General features: G+C 47.9%; 7 protein-coding genes across 7 annotated transcripts; 5 read left to right on the top strand and 2 right to left on the bottom strand.

Annotated features, from left to right (window-relative positions):
* Position 1: 1 nt before the first annotated feature.
* Positions 2–1,943, bottom strand: bna4 (kynurenine 3-monooxygenase; the record flags this gene model as incomplete). Its single annotated transcript, XM_056655802.1, has 3 exons — positions 2–1,219; positions 1,281–1,495; positions 1,823–1,943. 3 exons carry the CDS (start codon positions 1,941–1,943, stop codon positions 2–4), a joined length of 1,554 nt encoding a protein of 517 aa, XP_056511415.1.
* Positions 1,944–2,238: 295 nt separating this feature from the next.
* Positions 2,239–3,577, top strand: NUU61_005219 (methionine aminopeptidase MAP1; the record flags this gene model as incomplete). The annotated part of the gene is made up of 3 exons (XM_056655801.1): positions 2,239–2,373; positions 2,459–2,857; positions 2,918–3,577. 3 exons carry the CDS (start codon positions 2,239–2,241, stop codon positions 3,575–3,577), a joined length of 1,194 nt encoding a protein of 397 aa, XP_056511414.1.
* A 604-nt stretch (positions 3,578–4,181) lies between these two features.
* NUU61_005218 (mitochondrial 37S ribosomal protein uS8m) lies at positions 4,182–4,694 on the top strand (the record flags this gene model as incomplete). The annotated part of the gene is made up of 1 exon (XM_056655800.1): positions 4,182–4,694. One exon carries the CDS (start codon positions 4,182–4,184, stop codon positions 4,692–4,694), a length of 513 nt encoding a protein of 170 aa, XP_056511413.1.
* An 810-nt stretch (positions 4,695–5,504) lies between these two features.
* NUU61_005217 (uncharacterized protein) lies at positions 5,505–6,143 on the top strand (the record flags this gene model as incomplete). Its single annotated transcript, XM_056655799.1, has 2 exons — positions 5,505–5,657; positions 5,745–6,143. 2 exons carry the CDS (start codon positions 5,505–5,507, stop codon positions 6,141–6,143), a joined length of 552 nt encoding a protein of 183 aa, XP_056511412.1.
* Positions 6,144–8,080: 1,937 nt separating this feature from the next.
* NUU61_005216 (uncharacterized protein) lies at positions 8,081–8,803 on the top strand (the record flags this gene model as incomplete). The annotated part of the gene is made up of 1 exon (XM_056655798.1): positions 8,081–8,803. The coding sequence occupies one exon, from the start codon at positions 8,081–8,083 to the stop codon at positions 8,801–8,803; it is 723 nt and encodes a 240-aa protein (XP_056511411.1).
* Positions 8,804–10,021: 1,218 nt separating this feature from the next.
* Positions 10,022–13,420, top strand: NUU61_005215 (EF hand domain protein; the record flags this gene model as incomplete). The annotated part of the gene is made up of 1 exon (XM_056655797.1): positions 10,022–13,420. The coding sequence occupies one exon, from the start codon at positions 10,022–10,024 to the stop codon at positions 13,418–13,420; it is 3,399 nt and encodes a 1,132-aa protein (XP_056511410.1).
* A 3,928-nt stretch (positions 13,421–17,348) lies between these two features.
* NUU61_005214 (serine hydrolase domain-containing protein) lies at positions 17,349–19,031 on the bottom strand (the record flags this gene model as incomplete). The annotated part of the gene is made up of 1 exon (XM_056655796.1): positions 17,349–19,031. One exon carries the CDS (start codon positions 19,029–19,031, stop codon positions 17,349–17,351), a length of 1,683 nt encoding a protein of 560 aa, XP_056511409.1.
* Between the last annotated feature and the right edge of the window lie 2,237 nt (positions 19,032–21,268).

The raw sequence follows: 21,268 nt of genomic DNA, 5'->3' as shown, positions 1-21,268 counted from the left end.
TTTACTCATAAGCTAGGCTGCGGTAGATCCTAAACCACACAGATGCCAAATGGCGGAGCGAGTATCGGATCAACCACACGGGCGAGAAACAGCGAGGATGCTTCCACATCAACACGGCAGTAGCGCCAAAACCCGCAGCCAGCGCAGCACTCAAACCCAAGCCCAGCGCCTGGCTCTGGCTCTGCACAGCGCGGACAACGTCCGAGTAGCGCTGGTTGCTGAAGCTGATGCGCGCATACTGGGTCTTCCAGCCGAGGAAGGGCAGGTGGCGGTCGACAGACTCCTCGACGGACTTGCGCAGCTTGTAGAGCGGCGACTTGACGCCCCAGCGCATCTCGAGGTAATTTTGTTTCGAGAGGTCGTTGATGGCGTGCGTGTCGGCGCAGCGCTGGTCCGTGTATGCTTGGAAGGCGGCCTGGCACTTCAGGTTGCGGGTGTAGATGCTGGCGGCGCGGGAGGAGGAGTCGTAGACACCGTGCTTGTCAAGCTGCTCGAAGAGAACGCGGACGTCTTCGAGGCCTGCGTTCAGGCCCTGGCCGTAGAATGGGAGCACGGCGTGCGCGGCGTCGCCGAGAACCACGACGCTGGAGCTGAAGTGGTGCGGCTTGCACTTGATGCTGATTAGCGGCAGGTGCGGGTTCACGGCGAATTGCTCGCTCAGTGCTTCCGGGTCGATCAGCTCGGGACACACGCCTGGGAAGCGCAGGTCGAAGAACGCGTGCAGTTCCTGTGGGGAGTTCTCCAGCGATGTGTAGGCTGCGGACGGCGCGAATAACGTGCAGGTAAATGACTTGTCTGCGGACGGGATTGCAATAAACATGAACTCGCGCCCGGGCCAGATATGGAGATGGTTTGGTGAGATCCGAAATCCTCCATCGCTTGACGGAGGGATGCGGAACTCGCACCACAGCGTGTCGATGTACTCTTGCTGGTAGTCGACGCGGGCGAACTTCATCATGTGAAATCGCGAGGCCGAATGTGCCCCATCCGCGCCGATGAGGTAGTCGAACGACACCTCGATTTCCGGGACTCGACCAGCCACACCCTGGGAGTTGGCTTGGGGCGTTTCGCCAGGGATTCGACGTTCAAACCAGGCCTTGTTGGTGCGGAAATCGGCGCCTGTCAGCTTGTGGTTGAAAAACAGCTTGACATTGGGGGTTTTCTCCAGCTCGTCGAGGAGTGCATTGTTCAACGTGCCTCGGTCAACAGCATTGATGGCCTTGGAAGAAGACAATTAGTATCTGGACTTGAATGCATGCAGCTGTCATGCAGGTGCATACCCGACCATGAACGTCATAGGCCTGTGCGGCTTCCCACAGCTGCCCCCGGTCTCGGCCGTGGATCATCCGCCCGTACATGGGGATCGTATCGCGGAGCACATTGTCGATTAGGTCGGGCCGATCTGAATGTTTCATAGACGTAATGCCGCGCTCCGAGAGGGCCAAGTTGATCGACTTGGTGAAATTCAACGGCACAGTGGCCGGGTCGCGGAGATCTACCGATGCGCGAAAATCATTGGCAAGTGTTCGGGAGTTTTCGCAACTCCTTCAAGGAAATAATTCAAGGCTCCCGTAAAAAGAAGAGAAATGAAATGAAAAGGATCAGGGTTCAACCCAGGGAACATGCAAGATAATCGCAGAAGCCATTGATCGGGGATGTAGGGACCTTGCGGGAGTCGGCGTCGCATAAGATTTACTCACTGCCCCCGGTCGAGGACATTGCGCAATGGCAATTGTCCCCCTGTTCTTTCTTCAATGCTGGTCATGGGGAATCGCGGGACACAGAGCAAAACGCAGTCACACAAGGCGAAATTGCAACATACCTCCACGCAGCTCGTATACTTCGACGTCGTCGCCTCGTGATGCCGCATACAGCGCAGCCAGTGATCCCACTGGCCCGGCACCCACCACAACCACCTTCTGCCTGGGTGGAATGGCTGCCATGATGCTCTGGGAGAGTTGCCGACCAGCAAGAGAGCGTTGAGTCGACGCCGCAGGAATAAACTCACCATCACGTGCGATATCGGCTTCCAAAACAGGAAATCTCTCCAAATGGATCGATGACTAATGCCTTTTTCGTTTTCATTTTTGCCTTGGTGCCTCAATTTCGGGGTATCCTTAACGCCTCGGTCTAAGCCACATTAGGCTTAGCCTTGTTCTCAGGGCCGCGGGGGAATTTCTGATTTCTTTCCTTTCGAGGACATCCATCACTCGATCGCTTTTGGTCTGTAGTATCACAATGGCGGCCGCCGCTACTCGAAAATGCATTGGAGTCGACTGTGCCAATGATGCAGGCACCCTCCAATGCCCAACCTGTCTCAAGATGGGCACGGACAGCTTCTTCTGTTCGCAAGACTGTTTCAAGCGGAGCTGGGTATGTGCTTTTCTATGATCTTCAAGGGTCTCATGTGTCGTGCCCTTCTACCGCCTGAGCCCCAGGTTAATTAAATTTGGCGCAGAGCGAGCACAAGGCGATTCATAAAAAGAGTAATCTCCTCACCAATCTCTTCCCACCGAAGGTAGTTTCTGAACCAGATCCAGCCACCGGCCACTTCAACCCATTTCCGTCCTTTCAGTTCACCGGCTCTCTGAGACCCCTCTATCCGCTTTCGCCCCGGCGCACGATTCCCAAGTCCATCCCCCACCCGGACTATTCCCGCGATGGCATTCCGCACTCCGAGCAGAAGTTCGTGGGCCGGCACAACATTACGATTTTGAACAAGGAGGAACAAGAAGGCATGAGGAAGGTCTGCCGTCTGGCTCGTGAAGTTTTGGATATTGCTGCCCGAGAGGCGAAGCCTGGTGTCACGACCGACTACATCGACGAGGTGGTCCACAAGGCTTGCATCGAGCGTGAGGTATGAGAGATCGCATTGCCGATAAGTAAGAATCTTTGCGCTGACCCATGACTACTTTAGTCGTATCCTTCACCACTGAACTATGTGCACTTCCCGAAATCCGTCTGTACCTCCGTCAACGAGACCATCTGCCACGGCATCCCGGACCAGCGACCACTCGAGGATGGAGACATCATCAACATCGACGTCACTTTGTACCACAAGGGCTTCCACGGCGATCTTAACGAAACCTACTATGTTGGCGACAAGGCTCGAGCGAACGCGGACGCCGTGCGGGTCGTGGAGACTTCGCGCGAATGTTTGGACAAGTCTATTGAACTGGTGAAACCCGGCATGCTCTTCCGGGATCCAGGAAACGTGATCGAGAAACACGCCAAGGGGCGCAACTGCAGTGTCGTCAAGACCTACTGCGGCCACGGCATCAATCAGCTCTTCCACTGTGCACCCAACGTGCCGCACTACGGCAAGAACAAGGCTGTCGGTACCGCGAAGCCGGGCATGTGCTTTACCATTGAACCAATGATCAACATCGGAACTCACCGGGATCGCACATGGCCGGACGACTGGACCAGCACAACGGCAGATGGGTCACTGTCAGCCCAATTTGAGCACACATTGCTGGTGACTGAGGACGGTGTGGAGGTTCTGACGGCTCGACTGTCGGATTCTCCAGGTGGGCCAGTGCCAATGCCTTCGGAGCAGACAGCAAATGGGAATTAAACAATTTGGAAGGATTCGCATCTATGTTCAGATACCTCCTTTAGAGCCATTTTACGATCATTGGATGTCTGTACGCCATATTAACTTAGCTTTGCTGATATTCAATAGACCATAAGACCGATAATCTTATAATATCAAAAAGTAATGAAGCCCTTGCAATTACCCTACACATGGTCCATAAAAACAAAATACGAAAACCCCCAGGACCCATAAAGAAGGGGGTTATAAGAAAAAAAAATTTATGAATTGTATGAGGTTGAGCAAAAAAAGGATACTCTATATTAAATGAGAAGACATGAGAAATATGTTGAAAAATACAATAGAAATACACAAGGTAGAAATGACTGCAATGTATACTTGTGGTGTGCGCGGAAGCAATGTTTCTCCGAAAATTTCCATCTCGCGACTCCGCGACTCGACCACGGCCCATGCTCACTCCATTTCGAATGACACTTGGAACTGCCATCGAGCTCGGTGATCACTTCTGATCCTTCTTGCAGCTCGCGTGGATTACGAATCACCTTCTTCGCGAATCCCCATTGACCTTCGACCCCTGTCAACACTTTTTTCCCTCTCCGAACCCCCGGCCCCGGTATCAGTCACCATGTCGCTCGTCAATCTCGCCGCCGTCTGTTCCCATCTGAACAATGCTACCAGTGTACGCCTGGGACTCACCTCTATCCCCAATAGCAAAATGCACCTGAAACTCTGCCTGGCCCTCCAGAACTCCGGCTACATTTCCTCCGTGGTGCGCGGTGGCCCTACTCCTCCTCCCGCGCATCCTTTGCTCGGATATCCGGCCGTCAACAACAAGGTTGACACCATTGAACCGATTACGCGCCAGAATATCGCATCAAGACGCATCTGGCTGGGCCTGAAATACTGGCAGAACGAGTCGGTCCTCGGTAAGATGAGCATGGTCAGCAAGCCGACCCGACGGATCACCATGACTGTCTCACAACTGCGACGTATTGTGCGCGGAGAGGATGTCGAATATGTGGGTGGCATTCGCTCACCGGGCGAGAGTCTGTATTTGTCGACGGACCGGGGAATCATGGAGGCACGCGAGTGTATCGAGAAAATGCTCGGCGGTTTGGTTTTGTGCCGAGTGCTATAAACCGGGAGGATTCTCGTCGCGAGCATGTACAATGAGCTCTGGTTTTGTGGTTTTATTTCTGTTCTTTGCATTTGCTCTGGAGTTGGTTGGTCGCCGAAGCGTCTCCTTCGAGATTCATTGCTTTTGCGACATTGATACCTAGGTAATTTCCTTGGTCAAGGATCTGTATATTATTTGTCTGGGTCTCGCCAGATCTGAGACAGTGTATAGGTTTATGACTTGAAAGACATCCATCTTCACTTTTCTGTGATATGAGTGGCCTTGTAAGACCGAAGAGGTGCCAAATTTATCCTAAATGGTTAATGCCATGTCTTTTTGTTTTAATCTATAACCACCAGCACCCAAGGCCTTTCAACTGAAGTCAATGGTGGAGTTGGCATGCCCCAGGACATGTCACATTGATCCTCGATGCGGCTTCCCTCCTGCCAACCCCAGCACATTCCTCTCTCCCGACTTGTCTTCCCACATCATCGCAATGACCCAAGACCTATTAACTTCTCAAAAAGTTCTTGTGTCTGACGGCACGGGATTTTTAGGTTCGGCCACGATGCGGGCCATAGTAGAGAAGCATCCTAGTGCACCATCACCGTCATCGACCAGTGTCCTCCCCGGGCCCATCATGGCTTGCCAGAGAATATCAAATGTATCCAAGTCGACATCACCGACTCGACGAAACTCAACGCAGTGTTTCAGACAATAAAACCAAATGTCGTTATCTACACTGCGGGAATCGTTCCAGGTTTGGCGGGCCGTTTCAGCCGGAGACTGGAGCGGGAGACGTGGAAGACCAACGTCGAGGGAACCCAAAATATGCTGGAGGCGGCCAGACAGGCAGGCGTTAAGGCCTTCGTCTATACTAGCACCTGCTGCGTCGTGACCGACGACATGAGGATGTCGCACCTCAACATCAATAAGCAATGGCCAACTTCCAGGGTCTCGCTCAACTACGGCGAGTCGAAGGTTGTATCCCTGCCTGTTGCTGATGATCAACAGTATGTCTAATGAATATAAACAAGAAGAGTACTAATTATAAAGGAATTCACTTGCTAGGCCGCTGCAGAAGCCCTCGTCCTCGGGGCATCCAGCAGTATCATGGCCACCTGTGCCCTCCGGCCCTCCGTGCTCTGTGGACCAGGTGACTATCAGCTGGTACCCGCCATCCATGCTTGCATTGCCAAATATGAGACCCCGTTTATCATCGGAGATGGCTTCAACTTGTGGGATATCACTCATGTGAGCAACGTCGCCGATGCTCACGTTCTCGCTGTCGAGAATTTACTATCCTCTCGCACCGCTGCCGGAGAAGCCTTCTTCATTCAGAACAATGAGCTTATTGCCTTACGAGACTTTTGCCTCCGATATGGGCTCATTTTGGACATATCCCGCCCTTCGAATTGCAGATCCCGGAATCACTGGCCTATCTGGCCGGGTTGGTGTGTGAGGGTGTGAGCTGGGTGACCGAAACCACGGCGACCTTGGGCCGTGGAAGCGTTCAAGATGCATGTGCTATTCGCTATGCTAGCGGAGAAAAAGTCAGGGTGATATTGGGATACGAAGCTCGCATTGGTAAGAGGCCATTCGGCTAAGCTGCCAGGTAAGCGAACATACACTGTCGGTGTGTTCCAGCTATCGAAGAGACTGCTCAGCATAAACACAGGATCTTTCTCGTCGTCTTGAGTTTGATTTACCCACCCGAAAGCACTAAAGCCGAAAACATCTCTTCATGGGATCCACATACACCTCCGGGTCAGTAGTGGTACCGTTACGATATACCTGGCTATTCCGATTTCCGTCGATCTCGGAGTCGATCCTTGATCCAATTATCCATTTATTGTATATTGACCTTTTCCGTGCTGTAATCTCTGGGGCAAACTTCATGTGGGATATTGGGCTGGCGATTGGGCTGCAAAGCTCTCCAGCGGCTTATGCTTCTCAGGCAGCTCCTCACTCGCCAGAAAATGGATCGATCGGATTCTTCATGTCTGGAATTGTACCAGAAGGGTCTTGAAGCAACTCGGACCATACGCAGTTGGCTTTGGGTGTCGATGGAAACGTGTTGCGTACCCAATGCCCACGATCCCCATATCACGGGCTGGCACGGGCTCCGCCTCCTCCGCCTCCACGCATTTCATTGCTCTCTTCCAACACTTCAGGGATGCCGATCCTATTCGATGCAGTTAGGTAGCCATGGCAAGGGAGCCGCCCCCAGTCTATGTGTCTTGCATACCCAACTTTTTGGGTTGGTGCCCAAGCCCTCAACCGGGTCTTGATTGTCGCACCTGGGTAATGTGGCACCGCTCACCCTTTGGACTTGTCCCTCATTCGTGAAGACAAGAACCCCTAGAATTCGCAGCCATAGGCTGTCCTGCGAAGTCACAGAGCCTCCCAGCACACATCAGCGAGTACATCAACCTTGCATACTCGATTGATCGGAATCCCCAGGTCATGTATGCCCGCCAACCATACGCCATTGGCCCCCATGGGCATGGACCATGCCCCGAGGGCAGAGACTTGATTTGCAAGGATAGTATCTCCACCATTGCCACTGGCGTGAAATTCCTAGCGCGGCTCTCAACCCACTCCCGGTGGAATCGCAATAACCTTGACGGCTCCGTACCCCCTTGTCAGGCACACTTACCAAATTGCTTGGCCGAGGCCAGATAGCATTGCATGGGACTATATTATCTGGCCCATAGCCGCCTGGTGTTGCTCAATGTGTGCCTATTCGCTAAGCAGTTCTTTTGGGTCTTCTCTCGCCACTGCTCGCACTAGACTTCTTTGTTTTCGGCCGCATTCTCAATATTTATCCTCTTACCTTGATGATCCCTGTCTTTTCACCTTGGTGATAGTCGTACCAGCAAGCCTCCCTCCATTCTCAGCGACTCCATCAAGCCTGAGGTCTCGCAAGTGTCCAATCAACAAGAAATTGGACTCCTGGGCTCGCCATAGGTTAGCACAGATATATACCGCTGCTCCCTCTCCTGCCACTTCCTACAGCAAATTCCTTGAGATAATCCGAGCCTCATACTCCACAGCAACACGATGGCTCAACATTCAATATATGGGACTTCGGGTAACACACCCGTGGTCTATCAACAAAGGTACTACTCTGTCATGCCAGGAGACTTTTCTCTATTTCCTCCCGCATTTGGTCATGTGTGGAAATGCTCTGGTTACCCTTGCTAAGCCATAAAAGGGCCCCCTCTATGTTTCATGGATATGGCTTCAGAGACAACCGCCCGGATGTTTCAGGGCCAGTAGAGCTTGACCCTCGCTCGCATTATCATGGACTCCCAACCCCTATGGAAAACCACGGCCATGTCATGAATCAACCCCTAGGACAGTTACCATACCCTCCAGCAGGACATCTATTGCCACCGGCTCCCATGTACCCTGATTGGAACCATCCCATGCCCGTTCCGCGGCGGGATGTTGGACCCATGAAAGCCATTGAGAGCCCAGAGTATGTCATGGAAAGGAACAGCCGCCGTGCTGCCGAGAAGCCCCGCGGAGGCTCCCACTATAATTCCCAGAGACGGAGTTCCAACCGGGATGAATTTGATGGGCCGCATCAATTTCTGGAACCACCTTCCCCACGGACACGCGCAGCCCAGGAGAAAGAGCTGCCCCAGCTCCCTACTAATCTCGACGCCGCAGAGCAAGACAGCATCCTGCACCGGGTCAACGACCGCCTGTCACGATGTGCATATGACTTTGTGGCCAAGTACCAGTTCCGCGTGCCCCTTGAGCAGGACAAGCGGCCCATCAAGGTGCCCTCAGACCGCGAGTGGACCGAATGGGTGTATCTGCTGAAGCGACTGGCGACAACGCGCCGTATCCCCGCCCGCTTCTTGTATAATGGCCAGATCAAGCAGCTCATTACCGTGCTGGAGAATTCCCTGGAGATGCGCCATGCCGCCAAGCACCAGTCCCGCCCCGTCAAGGATGACCGCAACGTGCTCCAGCTCATCTCTGCGGGGACGCAAGTTGCCAAGATTCTTAAGGATGCCAGCGCTATGCTTTTCCTTGACAACCTTTATATCCACACGGAGAAAACCATCCACGAGAGGCAGACTCGCCGAATCCGCGTCCGATTTGCTGATGCCTAATCCCCCAATGCCCAATAGGGAGGTGGCCACTACTGTCCCTGAATATTCTATGCCGTTGATGGATAAGTAGCCTAGGGAAAATCCCGTGGATCATGCTTTTTCCCTTTCTTGATGTTTCCATGTCGCCCGGGGGCCATCCTGTTATCCACTTGAATATCCGCCACGGAAGGAAAGAGCTATGCCCAGCTGGTCTTCCAATGAGTCTCGGATATTGCAAGAGTCATGGGAAAGTTGTTCAACTGCTCATGTCAGGCAATCAGAAGGTGTTACAGGTTTGTCCTTTGGACCTTAATTTGACGTGGTCGAAGTATGGAAAGATTTGGAGATGATGCAAATGCTTGATATTTAATGATTTTGTACTGGGGTGGTTGGTTTGTTTGGTGCTTTCCTTGGGTTTGGTTGTCTCATACATATATTGTTGCTGCCCTGCCTGTGTACGTGTTCGGTCTATGGGAGATGTAAGGCCGAGGACATGTTTGAGTGGGCGGTATTCCGGGTTCTTGTTGTTTTCTAGTATTGTACCTATGTTGAGTGTTTCTTCTTCCTGGGCTGTCGATTTGTTGTCCTACCTAATACATCTTCCCCAGAAGATCCTGGTATATATAACGCGACCTACGGCTATAATTCTTGTGCCTCTCTCTCTATATATAAGATCTAGATAGTGTAATAAATTACAGATTAAAAAAGAAGAGCGTTTTAGAAAAATATCTGAAAGGATCTCCTTCCTCTATAGGCTAGTTGAGTTATATTCGAGCTCTTGGGAAACTAATGACGAGTTGATAGTGGTCTACTACCAATAATAGCACTGGAAAGATCTGAATATAAATTCAACACTTGAGGATGGATCGCATCTATATTTTCTTGGTCATAAAGGGTGTGTGTTGAGAGTACAAAGTAGATAATGAAATAAGAAAAATTGAATAAGAGACCATTAGAAAAATAAAATAATAAACAGATTGATATTCAAAATTGAAATCAGATATCGAGCGAGACTATGTTCCGCCCTCCGGCGCAATTGCGGTTTGCCATGTCCCCGTGATGTCCCAAGCTTCCTCCCAATTCCCGTGACGCAACATCTTAACTCCACACCTTCGACTGGTCAGCCCAGGGCAATGTGTCTTTAAACCCCAGGCTATAGCATTTCTGCTCAACCGATGATGAGCTCCAATTTGTTACCTTGACAACTTCTGAGCAGGTTCCAGCAGTTCGTCCTCCGCCATGTCCGAGCCGCGCTCAGGGCCGGTCTCGCTGGCGCGATACCGTCCCATTCTGTACCTCTTCACGGGGGTCACAGCTGCCTACGCGCTCCTCTACATACACAACAATTTCGTTTCGCCGCAGTCCTCCCAAAGCTCCCTTCGACGACGGGGCGCAGTGCGCCGCACGAGACGAGGCGAGGCCGAAGAGCTTGGACTCACGAACACCCCCTCCTACCGAGCCATCACCCACCTGGAGCAGCTGGAGCGTCAAAATGGAGTATATGGGACATTTCGAATTGAGACGGAAGATGGCCGGCGTGTAGAGAGCGGTCTTCTTCCCTCGCTACTCGCGACCCGCGACCAGTTGATGGAGGAAGTCGGCGTCCCTCCGGCCCATGCGGAGCGCATGCGCGAGATGATGGAGGACACGTTTCTTGAATCTTTCCTCGCGCTCGATTTTCCCGCGTCCCATACTCTTCCAGGAAATAGCCCTGAAACGGCTTACTTGACGGAACAGCTTCAGCGACGAGGCATTTCTCGGGCCGGCATCGAAAGGGCACTTGTTCGTTTCAATGGAGACGAGAACTACGGGGAAGATTTGCGTCGGCGACGTCAGAATGGTGAACGCGTCACTCTCTCCACCTCAACTTTCCCAGAAGTTTCTGCGCCACCGCCAGTTGCCGACGGTGGGGAAACGGTGGTGGATGATCAGAGCGTCTTCTCTTGGCGCGATGGAAATAATGAATCATCGCCCACGCGGGAAGGCCAGAATTTGCTCAACCTACTCTATCATATTGCGGAAGATCAAGCACGGAGAGATGGATACATCCACCGCGGGGTTACGTGCAACAGCTGCGGCGCCATGCCCATCCAGGGTATCCGGTACCGATGTGCGAACTGTATCGATTACGACCTCTGCGAGACATGTGAGGCGATGCAAGTACACATCAAAACCCATCTCTTCTATAAAGTGCGCATCCCAGCCCCGTTCTTAGGAAATCCCCGCCAATCCCAGCCTGTGTGGTACCCCGGGAAACCCTCGATGCTCCCTCGCAGTCTCCCACGGCCCCTGGCGAAGCGTCTAACAAAAGATACCAACTTTGAAAACACGGAACTCGACGCGCTGTGGGACCAATTCCGCTGTCTTGCAAATTATGAATGGTCAGATGACCCGAACAAGCTGTACATGGCTATTGATCGCAAAACTTTTGATCGGTGTTTTGTGCCCAACACATCTATCCGGCCTCCGCCTCCAAGTCTCATCTACGACCGGATGTTCGCCTTCTATGACACCAATGGGGATAACCTGATTGGGTTTGAAGAATTCTTGAAGGGACTGGCCAGCCTAAACAATAAAAGCAATGATGAACGACTGCGGCGTGTCTTCCGTGGTTATGACATTGATGGGGACGGTTTTGTGGAGCGAAAGGACTTCCTCCGTATTTTCAGAGCATACTATGCACTGAGTCGTGAGCTCACCAGGGATATGGTCGCCGGCATGGAAGACGACTTTTTGGAGGGTGGAGCTCGTGATGTGGTGCTCGGTAGCCAGCCCATCAGCTCTGCGTTTCCAGGCAGCATCCCTTCGGGCGAACCTTCACGCACGGGTGAGGGCAAGGGTGTCAATCCCCACGGCGACATGGAGCTTGTTGATCATGAAGGCATCCTACGACAAGACGGTGCTGACACTGGTGACCGACACTCGGTTGTAGGCGACGCAGCTGTCAGAGGCCAATTTGGGCGAGTGCGGCCGATGTTCCCGTCCACGTTACGCCTTGCCCAAACTGATTCTGAGACTCGTCGGTCTGAAACCCTGCAAACCGCTGATGAGGATGAAGATGACGACGATGATGAGGAGGCTAGTGAAGCCAGCGGATCTGACGAATCTAGCTCGTCCGTCGCAGATGGGAACTGGCCAACGGCTGAACACATCCTTGAAGAAGACATTATCGATGCTCTTGGGACCTATATTCCCCTTCAGGAGATCACTGATCCGATTGACCGCGCCCGTATCGCCACCTCCGTGTACCATCGAATGCGTGACGATGACCGGAGACGGGCTGATGAAACTCGTCGGAATGGAATCGACGAGCGCTGGAGACGCAGAGCGTTCTACACAGACGAAGAAGACGGCGCCACTGTCCCGGAGGGCTATCAAAGGGACCCGGCCTTTGATGATCTCAGCGATGAGGAGGCTCTAGAAGAGCCTGCGGCTCTTGAATCACACCCACCTTCACCTCGCTCGCGATCCTCATCTAAAGTGCGATTCCAGGATGATCTCACTGACGACTATGACGTGCGGTCCAATCCATCCACGTCATCCAGAAGCATACCCGTTGGCGAAAGATGGGGTGGCTTCGAGATCCCCGAGGTCGAAAAGGATGTGGGCAAGGAGATCTTGTACCAAGTTACCCAGCAGGGCTTTAATGAGCTCCTCGATATTCTATTCAAACCAAAGGAGGATCTGCTCATGGAAGCTTTCCGAACGCGAGCAGACCGCAAGCTCTGGGCCCGTGAGATCGAACTCGTGGAACAAGCGGGACCCCAGAAATGGCCTGCAAATGAAACCGCGCCAGTTACACCCGCAAGTAATGAGGAAGAGCTGCAAGAAATCACCAAGGAAAGGTCCCTTGATGACCTGCTGCACCGTTCCGGGTATGCAGTGCGAAGCCCAACTCTGGAGCCAGGGAGTACAGGACCTGTTTTAGCTCCCCCGTCGCCCGAAGCCGTGACATCAGACGATGATGTCCGTCCAACGCATCTCGTTGACCCCGAAAATGACGACGAAATTGGACAAAGACGACCCTTCGAAGATTCCGACACTGCTTCGACCATCAGCTCATCTGACCCAGATGACCAAGTTCCTGTTTCCCACAGCGCGTACTCGCAGGCGTCTTCCGACGCCGAGCCTGACACCAGTATATCGTGTGTGGACGAGACCCCCACCTACGACCCTACCTTGCCTCAGCATCGTCCCAACGACGAGACACCCCCTGGCCCCCGCTTATCTTTCCGTGATGCACCCTCTGTGATCGGGGCACCAGCACCAGCGGAGGATCTCACCGGCACTAACCCTGACCTCCCTGCTCAATTGCGTCTCCACCCCAACGGCACTACCTCTCTCCACTCCTCCTCCCCCGAAGCCGAATACACCGCCCCGAAACTTCCTCCCTCTCCCATGCAGCCGCTTCCGCCGCCCTCTATTTCCGCCAGTCCGGCCGAGCCCACTACCCCACGTCGACCTTCATCCCGGACTCTTGACCGATGGGCATACCTGACCCAGGTAGAGCGTGAGGCCAGGGAGCGCGGTGGCAGTGGAGCGAGACTGAGCTTTGAGGAGTTCTCGCGCCGCATGGCAGCTGACCGTGGTCGGCAACTGGCGTTTGTAGCCAGCTGGATTGAAATGGCGAGCTTTTGAGCAGGTCTCTTAAGTAGCGGGGCATTTGTGGATTTCTTATTCATCTGTGTACATTATACCTTTGTTTAAAAAAAGAAATAGTGGGAGATCAAGGATTTTCCTTTATTTTACGTGACTTCCAGGTTAATTAGTTATCGTTTCCTCTTTTCCTTGCCTTACCGTCCTAGGTCCGTAACATCGTAGCCCATCGTGGTTTTCGTGCCTGCGGGGTTCCTAACACCCTTACCCTGAGCCCTCCTTTCTGATTCGGCAACACCTCATCGACAGCAATATGGATTTCGCATAACCAGATCGTCACACCGCCCCCGGAATATCCTATAGTACTCTCCTTATATAATCGACAGGACTTTTACCCTGACTATTAGATCCCCTTCCAACTCGACAGGCCATCATAGTAGCTATCGAGTCAAGCTGCCGAGCTAGTGCTAGCAGCGACTGGCATAGTAGAGATAGAGGCAGCGTGGGTAAAGCAAGAGAATTCAGCCCCAGAAACGGAGACAGCTTTGGCTATTTTATTTTAAGACGCGTTAGCACAACTCTAGTAACGAGATCCCGAGGGGGTATAGGGGCAAGAGTTTACTTACTAACAGGAATAGTGAGCTCATCTCCCTTCGGCCCGCAAGCACAGATAAGGGTAGCTTTGTCGGGATTATCTGAACCGTCCTTAGTTCCCATTAGACTCCCGCACGACCCAATATAACCCGGGCCTAACCCGGGCTGGGTTGGGTTTTAGATTGAAGACTCTAACCTAATATTAGGTCTAGGTTATAATTAGATAATCTAGAGTAGATCTAGGGGTATTGATAGGGGCACCTCAAGATTTTCGCTATTGACACCTCATTATATTATGTAATACTCATTTTGACTTATATAATCTTTTTTGATCTATTTTCTAATCACATGATCCTCTTATCCTAACCACCAAAAACAGATTACCTTATTTGGCAATAGAGCAACTTTGATATATATACCTAATTTCGTCGCAATTCGAACACTTTAGGGGCGCCTTCCTTTTTTTGATTGGTCTAGCCCCCTCGCTCCTATCTAATATCTGCGTAGATTGCCTTTTTGGGAAAGCAGTAGGCTGAATTCGGGGATTTAGCAGTAGCTACCAGGCGATATTAGATGAATCTTCAACCCTAATTCGCTAGAATGGATAAATATCAGCCAATAGGATTACTTCTTTTTTTACGAGCAAATCAGTAATTCGATGCTTATATAGTAACCCTATAGTACTCGTCTAATAATTGGTGTATATACTAAGAGGGGCCTCTAAGGTAGCCCTACTAGCATAGATTCGCTATATATCAATCTGCCTCAGTAAATATCGAGATACTCGCTTATTGAGAAAGATATATAGCTAATTAGATACTAGTATTAGATATATTATCTGATCTGCTTTAATCTAATATAAAATTAGATTATATTGGCTGGTGATAGCCTTATAAATAGACTTCTATATAGTAAGTAAATCATTAGTAGAAGTATTTATATACCGTTTTAGGACCGAATACGTCCCCTCGACACGTGATAATATATTATTACCAAAATAGGTAAGGTTTTTGGTCCAAGTATAGATAAATCTCTCTTTATAGGGTAGCTATATATCTGCGAGATAGCGTATAATTAGTGGATAAGATCTCCTATAGGTCCGATTAAGGTTATCAAGATTAACCTTATATTTATCTTCGGTAGATAATTAGACTAATTAATACTATATACGTATAAATTCATCGAATTAGGGAGTATTTTCGTCTGATTAGCTAATATCTCGTTTTACCCTCGCTAAAACTACTTTGTTAATATATTAAATATATAATAAATATAGGGTATAATACCCCTAGATACTATATATCGTATTTATTAAAGCTAATTCGCGATCAGTTACTAAAATCGGACGAAAATCAGATTTAGATAAGAGATTTAGCTAATCAAAAAAGGTCTAAAACACCTAAATATAGCTTATTTTAACCTTATTAGGTATAAAATATAGAGCTATAGTGAATATATGGTTTAATAGCGTTATATCTACTATATAAAATAGAGGTATACCAAACCGATTAGTCTTATATATATAATCTATAATAAAAACCTTAAAATATTAGCTAATAAAATCATATAAAAATAGATGAGATAAATACCTTATTATATAAATTGGCTAATTAAATTAACTAAGGATAAGAGAAAAGAAAAAATTCGATATACCCTATATTATCTTGCTTAAATAAATATTTATAACCTTCTGAATGAGTAGTATCTATAGATATTTAAGAATACTACGTTCTTCTATCTCTTTTTGTCGAATTTCTGCTCGTATATTATAGATATCGCGTGGTATAATTCGTTGATAAAGAGACTCGCTATATAGCGTACTAATAATATACTTCGGTCTAATAGTAGAGAGTCGTTAAATTAAGGTTTTCTACGTTAGGGTAAATTAACGTGCGATTAGGTGCGTTATTATATCTTGATTAGTAGAATGATTATACGCGGGGTTCTTTACCTAAAGTAGCTAATTAGAACTCCTCTGGCGACTCCCATATACCAAAAATGGACAATTTTGCCGCCGAGTACTCGTTTTACGCCTTTTGGCGCCTGCAGGCGCTTGTATTCGGTCCGAATATACCCCAGATCTATCGCAGTGGAGATAGACTTGCCTATCAGCATTGGACCGCTTGATAGTAGTAGCATACCCCTGCGCTATACCCCATTGGCGCATAAAATCGACCAATTCATCCCGATTAGGGAAGGTTCGTTGTGGTGGGGGCAGCAGATCGGTAGTGGCAGCGGCAGGCGAATCAGCATGCGAATCGGCAGGCGAATCAGTAGGCGAATTGGCGAGGGGGTCTAATAGGCAAATCGACAGTCGAATTGCCAGTGGTGGCAGCAGAGATATCGGGGGGAGTAGCGGCGGTAGGGGTGCTAGGGGTAGGTATAGCGGGGTTGGTTTGTATGGTATACATAATAGAGCAGACGAAGCAGATAGGGTATACAGAAAGCGAAGAACTAGCAGGGTAGTAGTAGAAGAGAAAAAGAGATAAAGCAGAATATTGAGTAGATATACAGTAAATAGTTGCTATAGTGATGAAAATTGATTATATCAGCGATTTTGCTTATGTCAGAAAATGAGGTGTCAATAGCGAAAATCTTGAGGTGCCCCTATCAATACCCTAGATCTAGGGCCTTAACTTAGGTTATGAATATAATATATATACTAAGGCCTATAACTATATAAATTGTATATTTTTTTATCTATAATATTAAGCATTTCTTTTATAAATAAATTAAATTAATCTTAAGATAAGCCATTAATTAGCTATAATAATAAATATATCTTATTTATCTTCTAGTATACTAATTATTAATTTAAAGATATTAAAAAGCTTATCGCTTAAAAGAAAGGTAATATCTAAATATTATAAGATACCATGTGACCGTCTTGTTGATCGTGCTCGTGAGCGAATCGCCAAGTGGGGCCAAGGAACTGTCAACGCGCAAAGGCGCAAATCTTAGAGGATTTATCTCAGGAGTGCGGGGATTCCTTTCATCTTCCAGTGTTTTCGGAAATCGGTGTCACCACCTACTCTCTTTGTTTCCCAAACCCTAATGCCAAGAAACGCTACACTCCTTTTAGAATGATGAAAAATAATCCCCCCAATCACACACCATGTATCGTAAATCACCGGATTATTGTATTTGGCTGCCCGGTGTTTATTACTATAATAGCTGGAGAGCTGCTACCTCGGTGTCCCGCGTCAATAATGACGAAAGTCTACCCTAATATACGCCATAAAGCATTACGTCCTGACGATTTGGCGTAATCCTTCATTGACGAGAAACATGTAAGGTAAGGACCATCCTTAAAGGGCTCATCGGTAGCGTCTCGGTGGCAGCCGTGTACTCTATCAAGAAAATATAATCATATGTTCTAACCAACCCGCTCAAGCCAAGCAGCTTTCGCATCAGTATCCCACTTCCACCACAGACCTAGTGCCTTATCTGCCCTTTCATTGACCTTGAACTCCAGCAACATCTGTCTGTGATCTGCTGCGTTGATTGCCCGCGTCTTCCGTATGTCTTCCCTCTGCTCGAAAAAGCTGTACACATCTTGCCGGTAGAAAGATAACGGACACTCCGAGGCCTCACGATAATTGAACAACACGAACAGTTTAGCATCGCATATCCCGTGACGGTAAGCGACACTCAGTGTAAAGCGACCTTTAAAGCCACAATAGTGCCCCAAATAGACCATCGGATCTCGCTCCTGGTCACTAAGGCGCCTGCCTTCTTTCCAGGGCTGCTCGATTTTCTCTCGGAAATACCTTGCAGCCAGCCCTGCTTCCACCTTCGCCCAGGACGTCAGATCCACTGAGGGCTTCAGGTCGAACAGCGCCTGGATCAAGAGCTGGGCTGTAAAATCACTCGCATCGCCAAAGTCCCTTCCGTTCGTCATTGTGACAACCGCACTCTGAGTCTCCGGAAACGTGAACACTGAAAATATCGAACCAATCATGCCACCCGTGTGCCCTATCATCTGAAATGGCTCGGCATCTTTTCCTAGGATATATCGTAAATGTAATTGATGATCTTTGTCTCGAGACTCAGAATTACCGCTCATCGCACCAAGCATCGAGGAAGGAAGCTCCGCTCGAAACCAACCCATACCATATGCGGCATCCTTGCTAAAGTCAGGATCATCGGCAGGTCGCGTCCAGTAACCACGCCGGACCCGAGCCATCTGCCTTAACGGATTGTTCGGCTGTTTAGCCGCATGGGTCTCATTTTCACTTCGCTCTGCGGCAAGTACAGCAATACACCAGTTAAGCATATCGTTGAGACTGCTCCGCATCCCAGTGGCGGCGAGTAGTGGTGAATGTTCTTCACACGGCCACGACTGCTCAGGCCCCTGAACGAAACGCCCGTCACTCAGCTTCACGCAAGGAACCGCCACATTACCATCATTCTCAACGTCCGATCTTTTCATTGCCGTCCTAGTCATTCCAAGAGGATCCAGAATCCTCTCGCGCACGAAGTCCGCAAAGCGTTGGCCGGTCAGGTTTTGGATAGCCTGTGCCACAAGCCCAACCAAGTAATTATTATACGACCATTCGCGGTTAAACCTTTGCCCCTTCTCGTCTGAAGTTGGCATCATGTTCAGCAGCGGAATGAGATCTTCTTCGCCAGTGAGAATGGTCTTTCGAGGGCCAATGCATAGCATAGATGGAGCGGTGAGCCCTGTACTATGCCGTAGACAGTCGATGATGTCTGCCTCCCGGCCAATGCGAGGATCTCCTTCCGGGTTAAAATCAGGAACGTGCATTTGAATTGGGTCCCTCCAGCTCAGCTTTCCTTCGTCGACAAGGATTGCGGCAGCAGCCGAAGTAAACATTTTGGAGCAAGAGCCGATCATATACATAGTATCGGCGTCAGGCTGAAGTTGTTGCTCGGCGTCTCGATGCCCGATGCTTTTTTTGAAGATGACTTTGCCTTTGTGGACTACTCCGAAGGTGATCGATGGAGTTTGGCATATCTCTCTGATTTGGTGGATTTGCGGTAGGCATTCCTCTAGACGTTTCAAAAGTGTACTTGAGACGTGAGTTGGGTCCGCCATTTGTAGAGGGGCTTGGTAATGAAGCAATATGAAATGAGGCTCGTCAATTTGATCCTAGGTCACACAGACAGTAGTGAAACAAATAATATGAGAGGCGAAGTGAGGAGAATTGGGCCGTGGTGAGTTAACTTAAATGTAGCCCCTCGTCGGGCCCAATACTGTGGATACTCGCCTCAGGGGTCACTATTATTTGAAACCCTCTTTTTGTGGGCCATTGACGAAATTGAGTGGGGTGCCAGTGGGGCGCCATCGTGGTGTGGCCACATATGGCTGATTGCGGAGACCCCCAGTTCCAAAAGGGTTGGATGGTTCAGAGTTGGGATATGGTTGTGTTAGGCATATCCTTTTACGAGAAAATACACTTTATGATGTCTTCAATTACTAAGTATAAGGAACAAACACGAGCTCCGCTGACACGGTACTCCCGAACGCTCACTGGTCTAACTTGGCGTTCGGGCTCGAGGAACAATCAAAGAGTGTAGAGGTAGTTATGTTGGGACTGGGGTTCTGTCAGTAGTTCTCCACCGCCTCCCTAACCGCCCGCAGCGCACCTGTAGGTGGCAGTAGATAGCTTCTCTTCTTCTCTCCTAGGACCTTATAGATAGATAATTTGATTGTCTCTCTCTTTTGCTCCTTTTCTTAGAGTTCTGCTCTCCCTAGCTTCCCTTAGTACTCCCTAAGAGGTTATAAGCCCGGCTATGTATTAGATCTAGGCGAAAGGCCTATTTCGCTAGTATAGCTAGGTAGTAGAACCGATTAGACCTGGATAGACCCGCGGATAACCTATATGGGTCGACCCGTGGGTTAGCCTATAGATAGATCGTGGGTCAGACCTCTTGACCTATAGGCGGGTTAAGATAAAATAATAATAAATAGGAAATTAAAGAAGTAAAAGACTATTAATACTTTAATAGAAGATCCTATTTCTTAATTAAATAGAAGGGCTGGCTATTAGAGTATAATTAGTAGATCCTAGAAGAAGATATAATAAATATAAAAAGAGCTATTATAAATTATAAGAAATAAAGATAAAAAAGATAAGATATTATTTAAAAAGAAATCTTATAAACTAAGTAGAAAACTACTAAAACTCTACTAGAACGATATTATTATTATTATCGTAAAATAATAATATAAATATAGAACTCTATTTAAAACTCGGGAATAGGAATAGGGAAGTTCTTTTTTAATTACTTTAAATAACGTTTAGTATTAGAATTATTAATTAAATTAGAGACCGCTGGATTAGGACTATATTTATTTTAGGATACTATCTATAGGGCCGTTAGAAGCCTCTACTTTACCGCTATTTAATATATAAAACTATTATCTCCTAGAACTAAACAAAGAAGACGCTAAGACTAGAACTTTCAGAGATACTTCTTTAAGAGATCCTTAGATAGAAAGATATAAATAGCTATATTCTAGTAACGAATATTAATATATATTATATAAACTTTATATTAAGCCTATTAAAATATTAGCGAAATTATATTAGTACCGGTGATCCTATTTATTATAGTTGATTTACGGGTGATAATAAGAAAGAACTAATAATAATATACTAACTTTATTATATTAAAGGCCTTTACGAGTTCTATTATAGCTTTTTTAGCTATAATTAGTATATTATCTTTTTATTTATTCTTCTTCTTTTCTTTCTGTCTTTTTTTAGGAGTACCCTTAGCTAGGGGCTCTAGGAATTCCTTATTTAGCTAATTAAGGATTATCTATAGATTATAGGTATCCTTAATTATATCTTTTATAACCTAAAGAATATTAGTATAAACTAAAATAAAGATACCGCAGAATATACTATATTATATAATATATTATAAATAGAATACTACTAATAGATAACCGAAGCCGCTATATCTAATTTATATTCAATAACGAAAGACGACTTAGAGTTATATATCTTAATCTTAGTCTAAAAGTATTTAGTATACTAGAGGAAAATAAATAAAAAGATTATAGAATACGCTGGTTAGTATAATAACTAACCTAAATAATAATAATAAGGTATAATAATAGTTATAGTAATAAAAAAATAATAGAAAATAATAGGAATAATAAAAAATAGATAATAGAGCGCGATAAATATAGTATAGAAAGAGAAAAGAAGAAGAAAAAAAGAGTTACTACTTAAAAATATAAATAAAGACTCGAATATATAATTTAATATATTTTTATTTATTAGTTAACTATATAATCTCTTTATCGCCTTAATAATAAGA

This window comes from Penicillium alfredii (genome assembly GCF_028826965.1).
Source record: "Penicillium alfredii strain IBT 34128 chromosome Unknown utg000007l_segment0_segment0, whole genome shotgun sequence".
Classification (NCBI taxonomy): domain Eukaryota; kingdom Fungi; phylum Ascomycota; class Eurotiomycetes; order Eurotiales; family Aspergillaceae; genus Penicillium; species Penicillium alfredii.
Note: the sequence above shows the minus strand (reverse complement) of the source record. Positions and strands in the feature narration are given on the sequence as shown.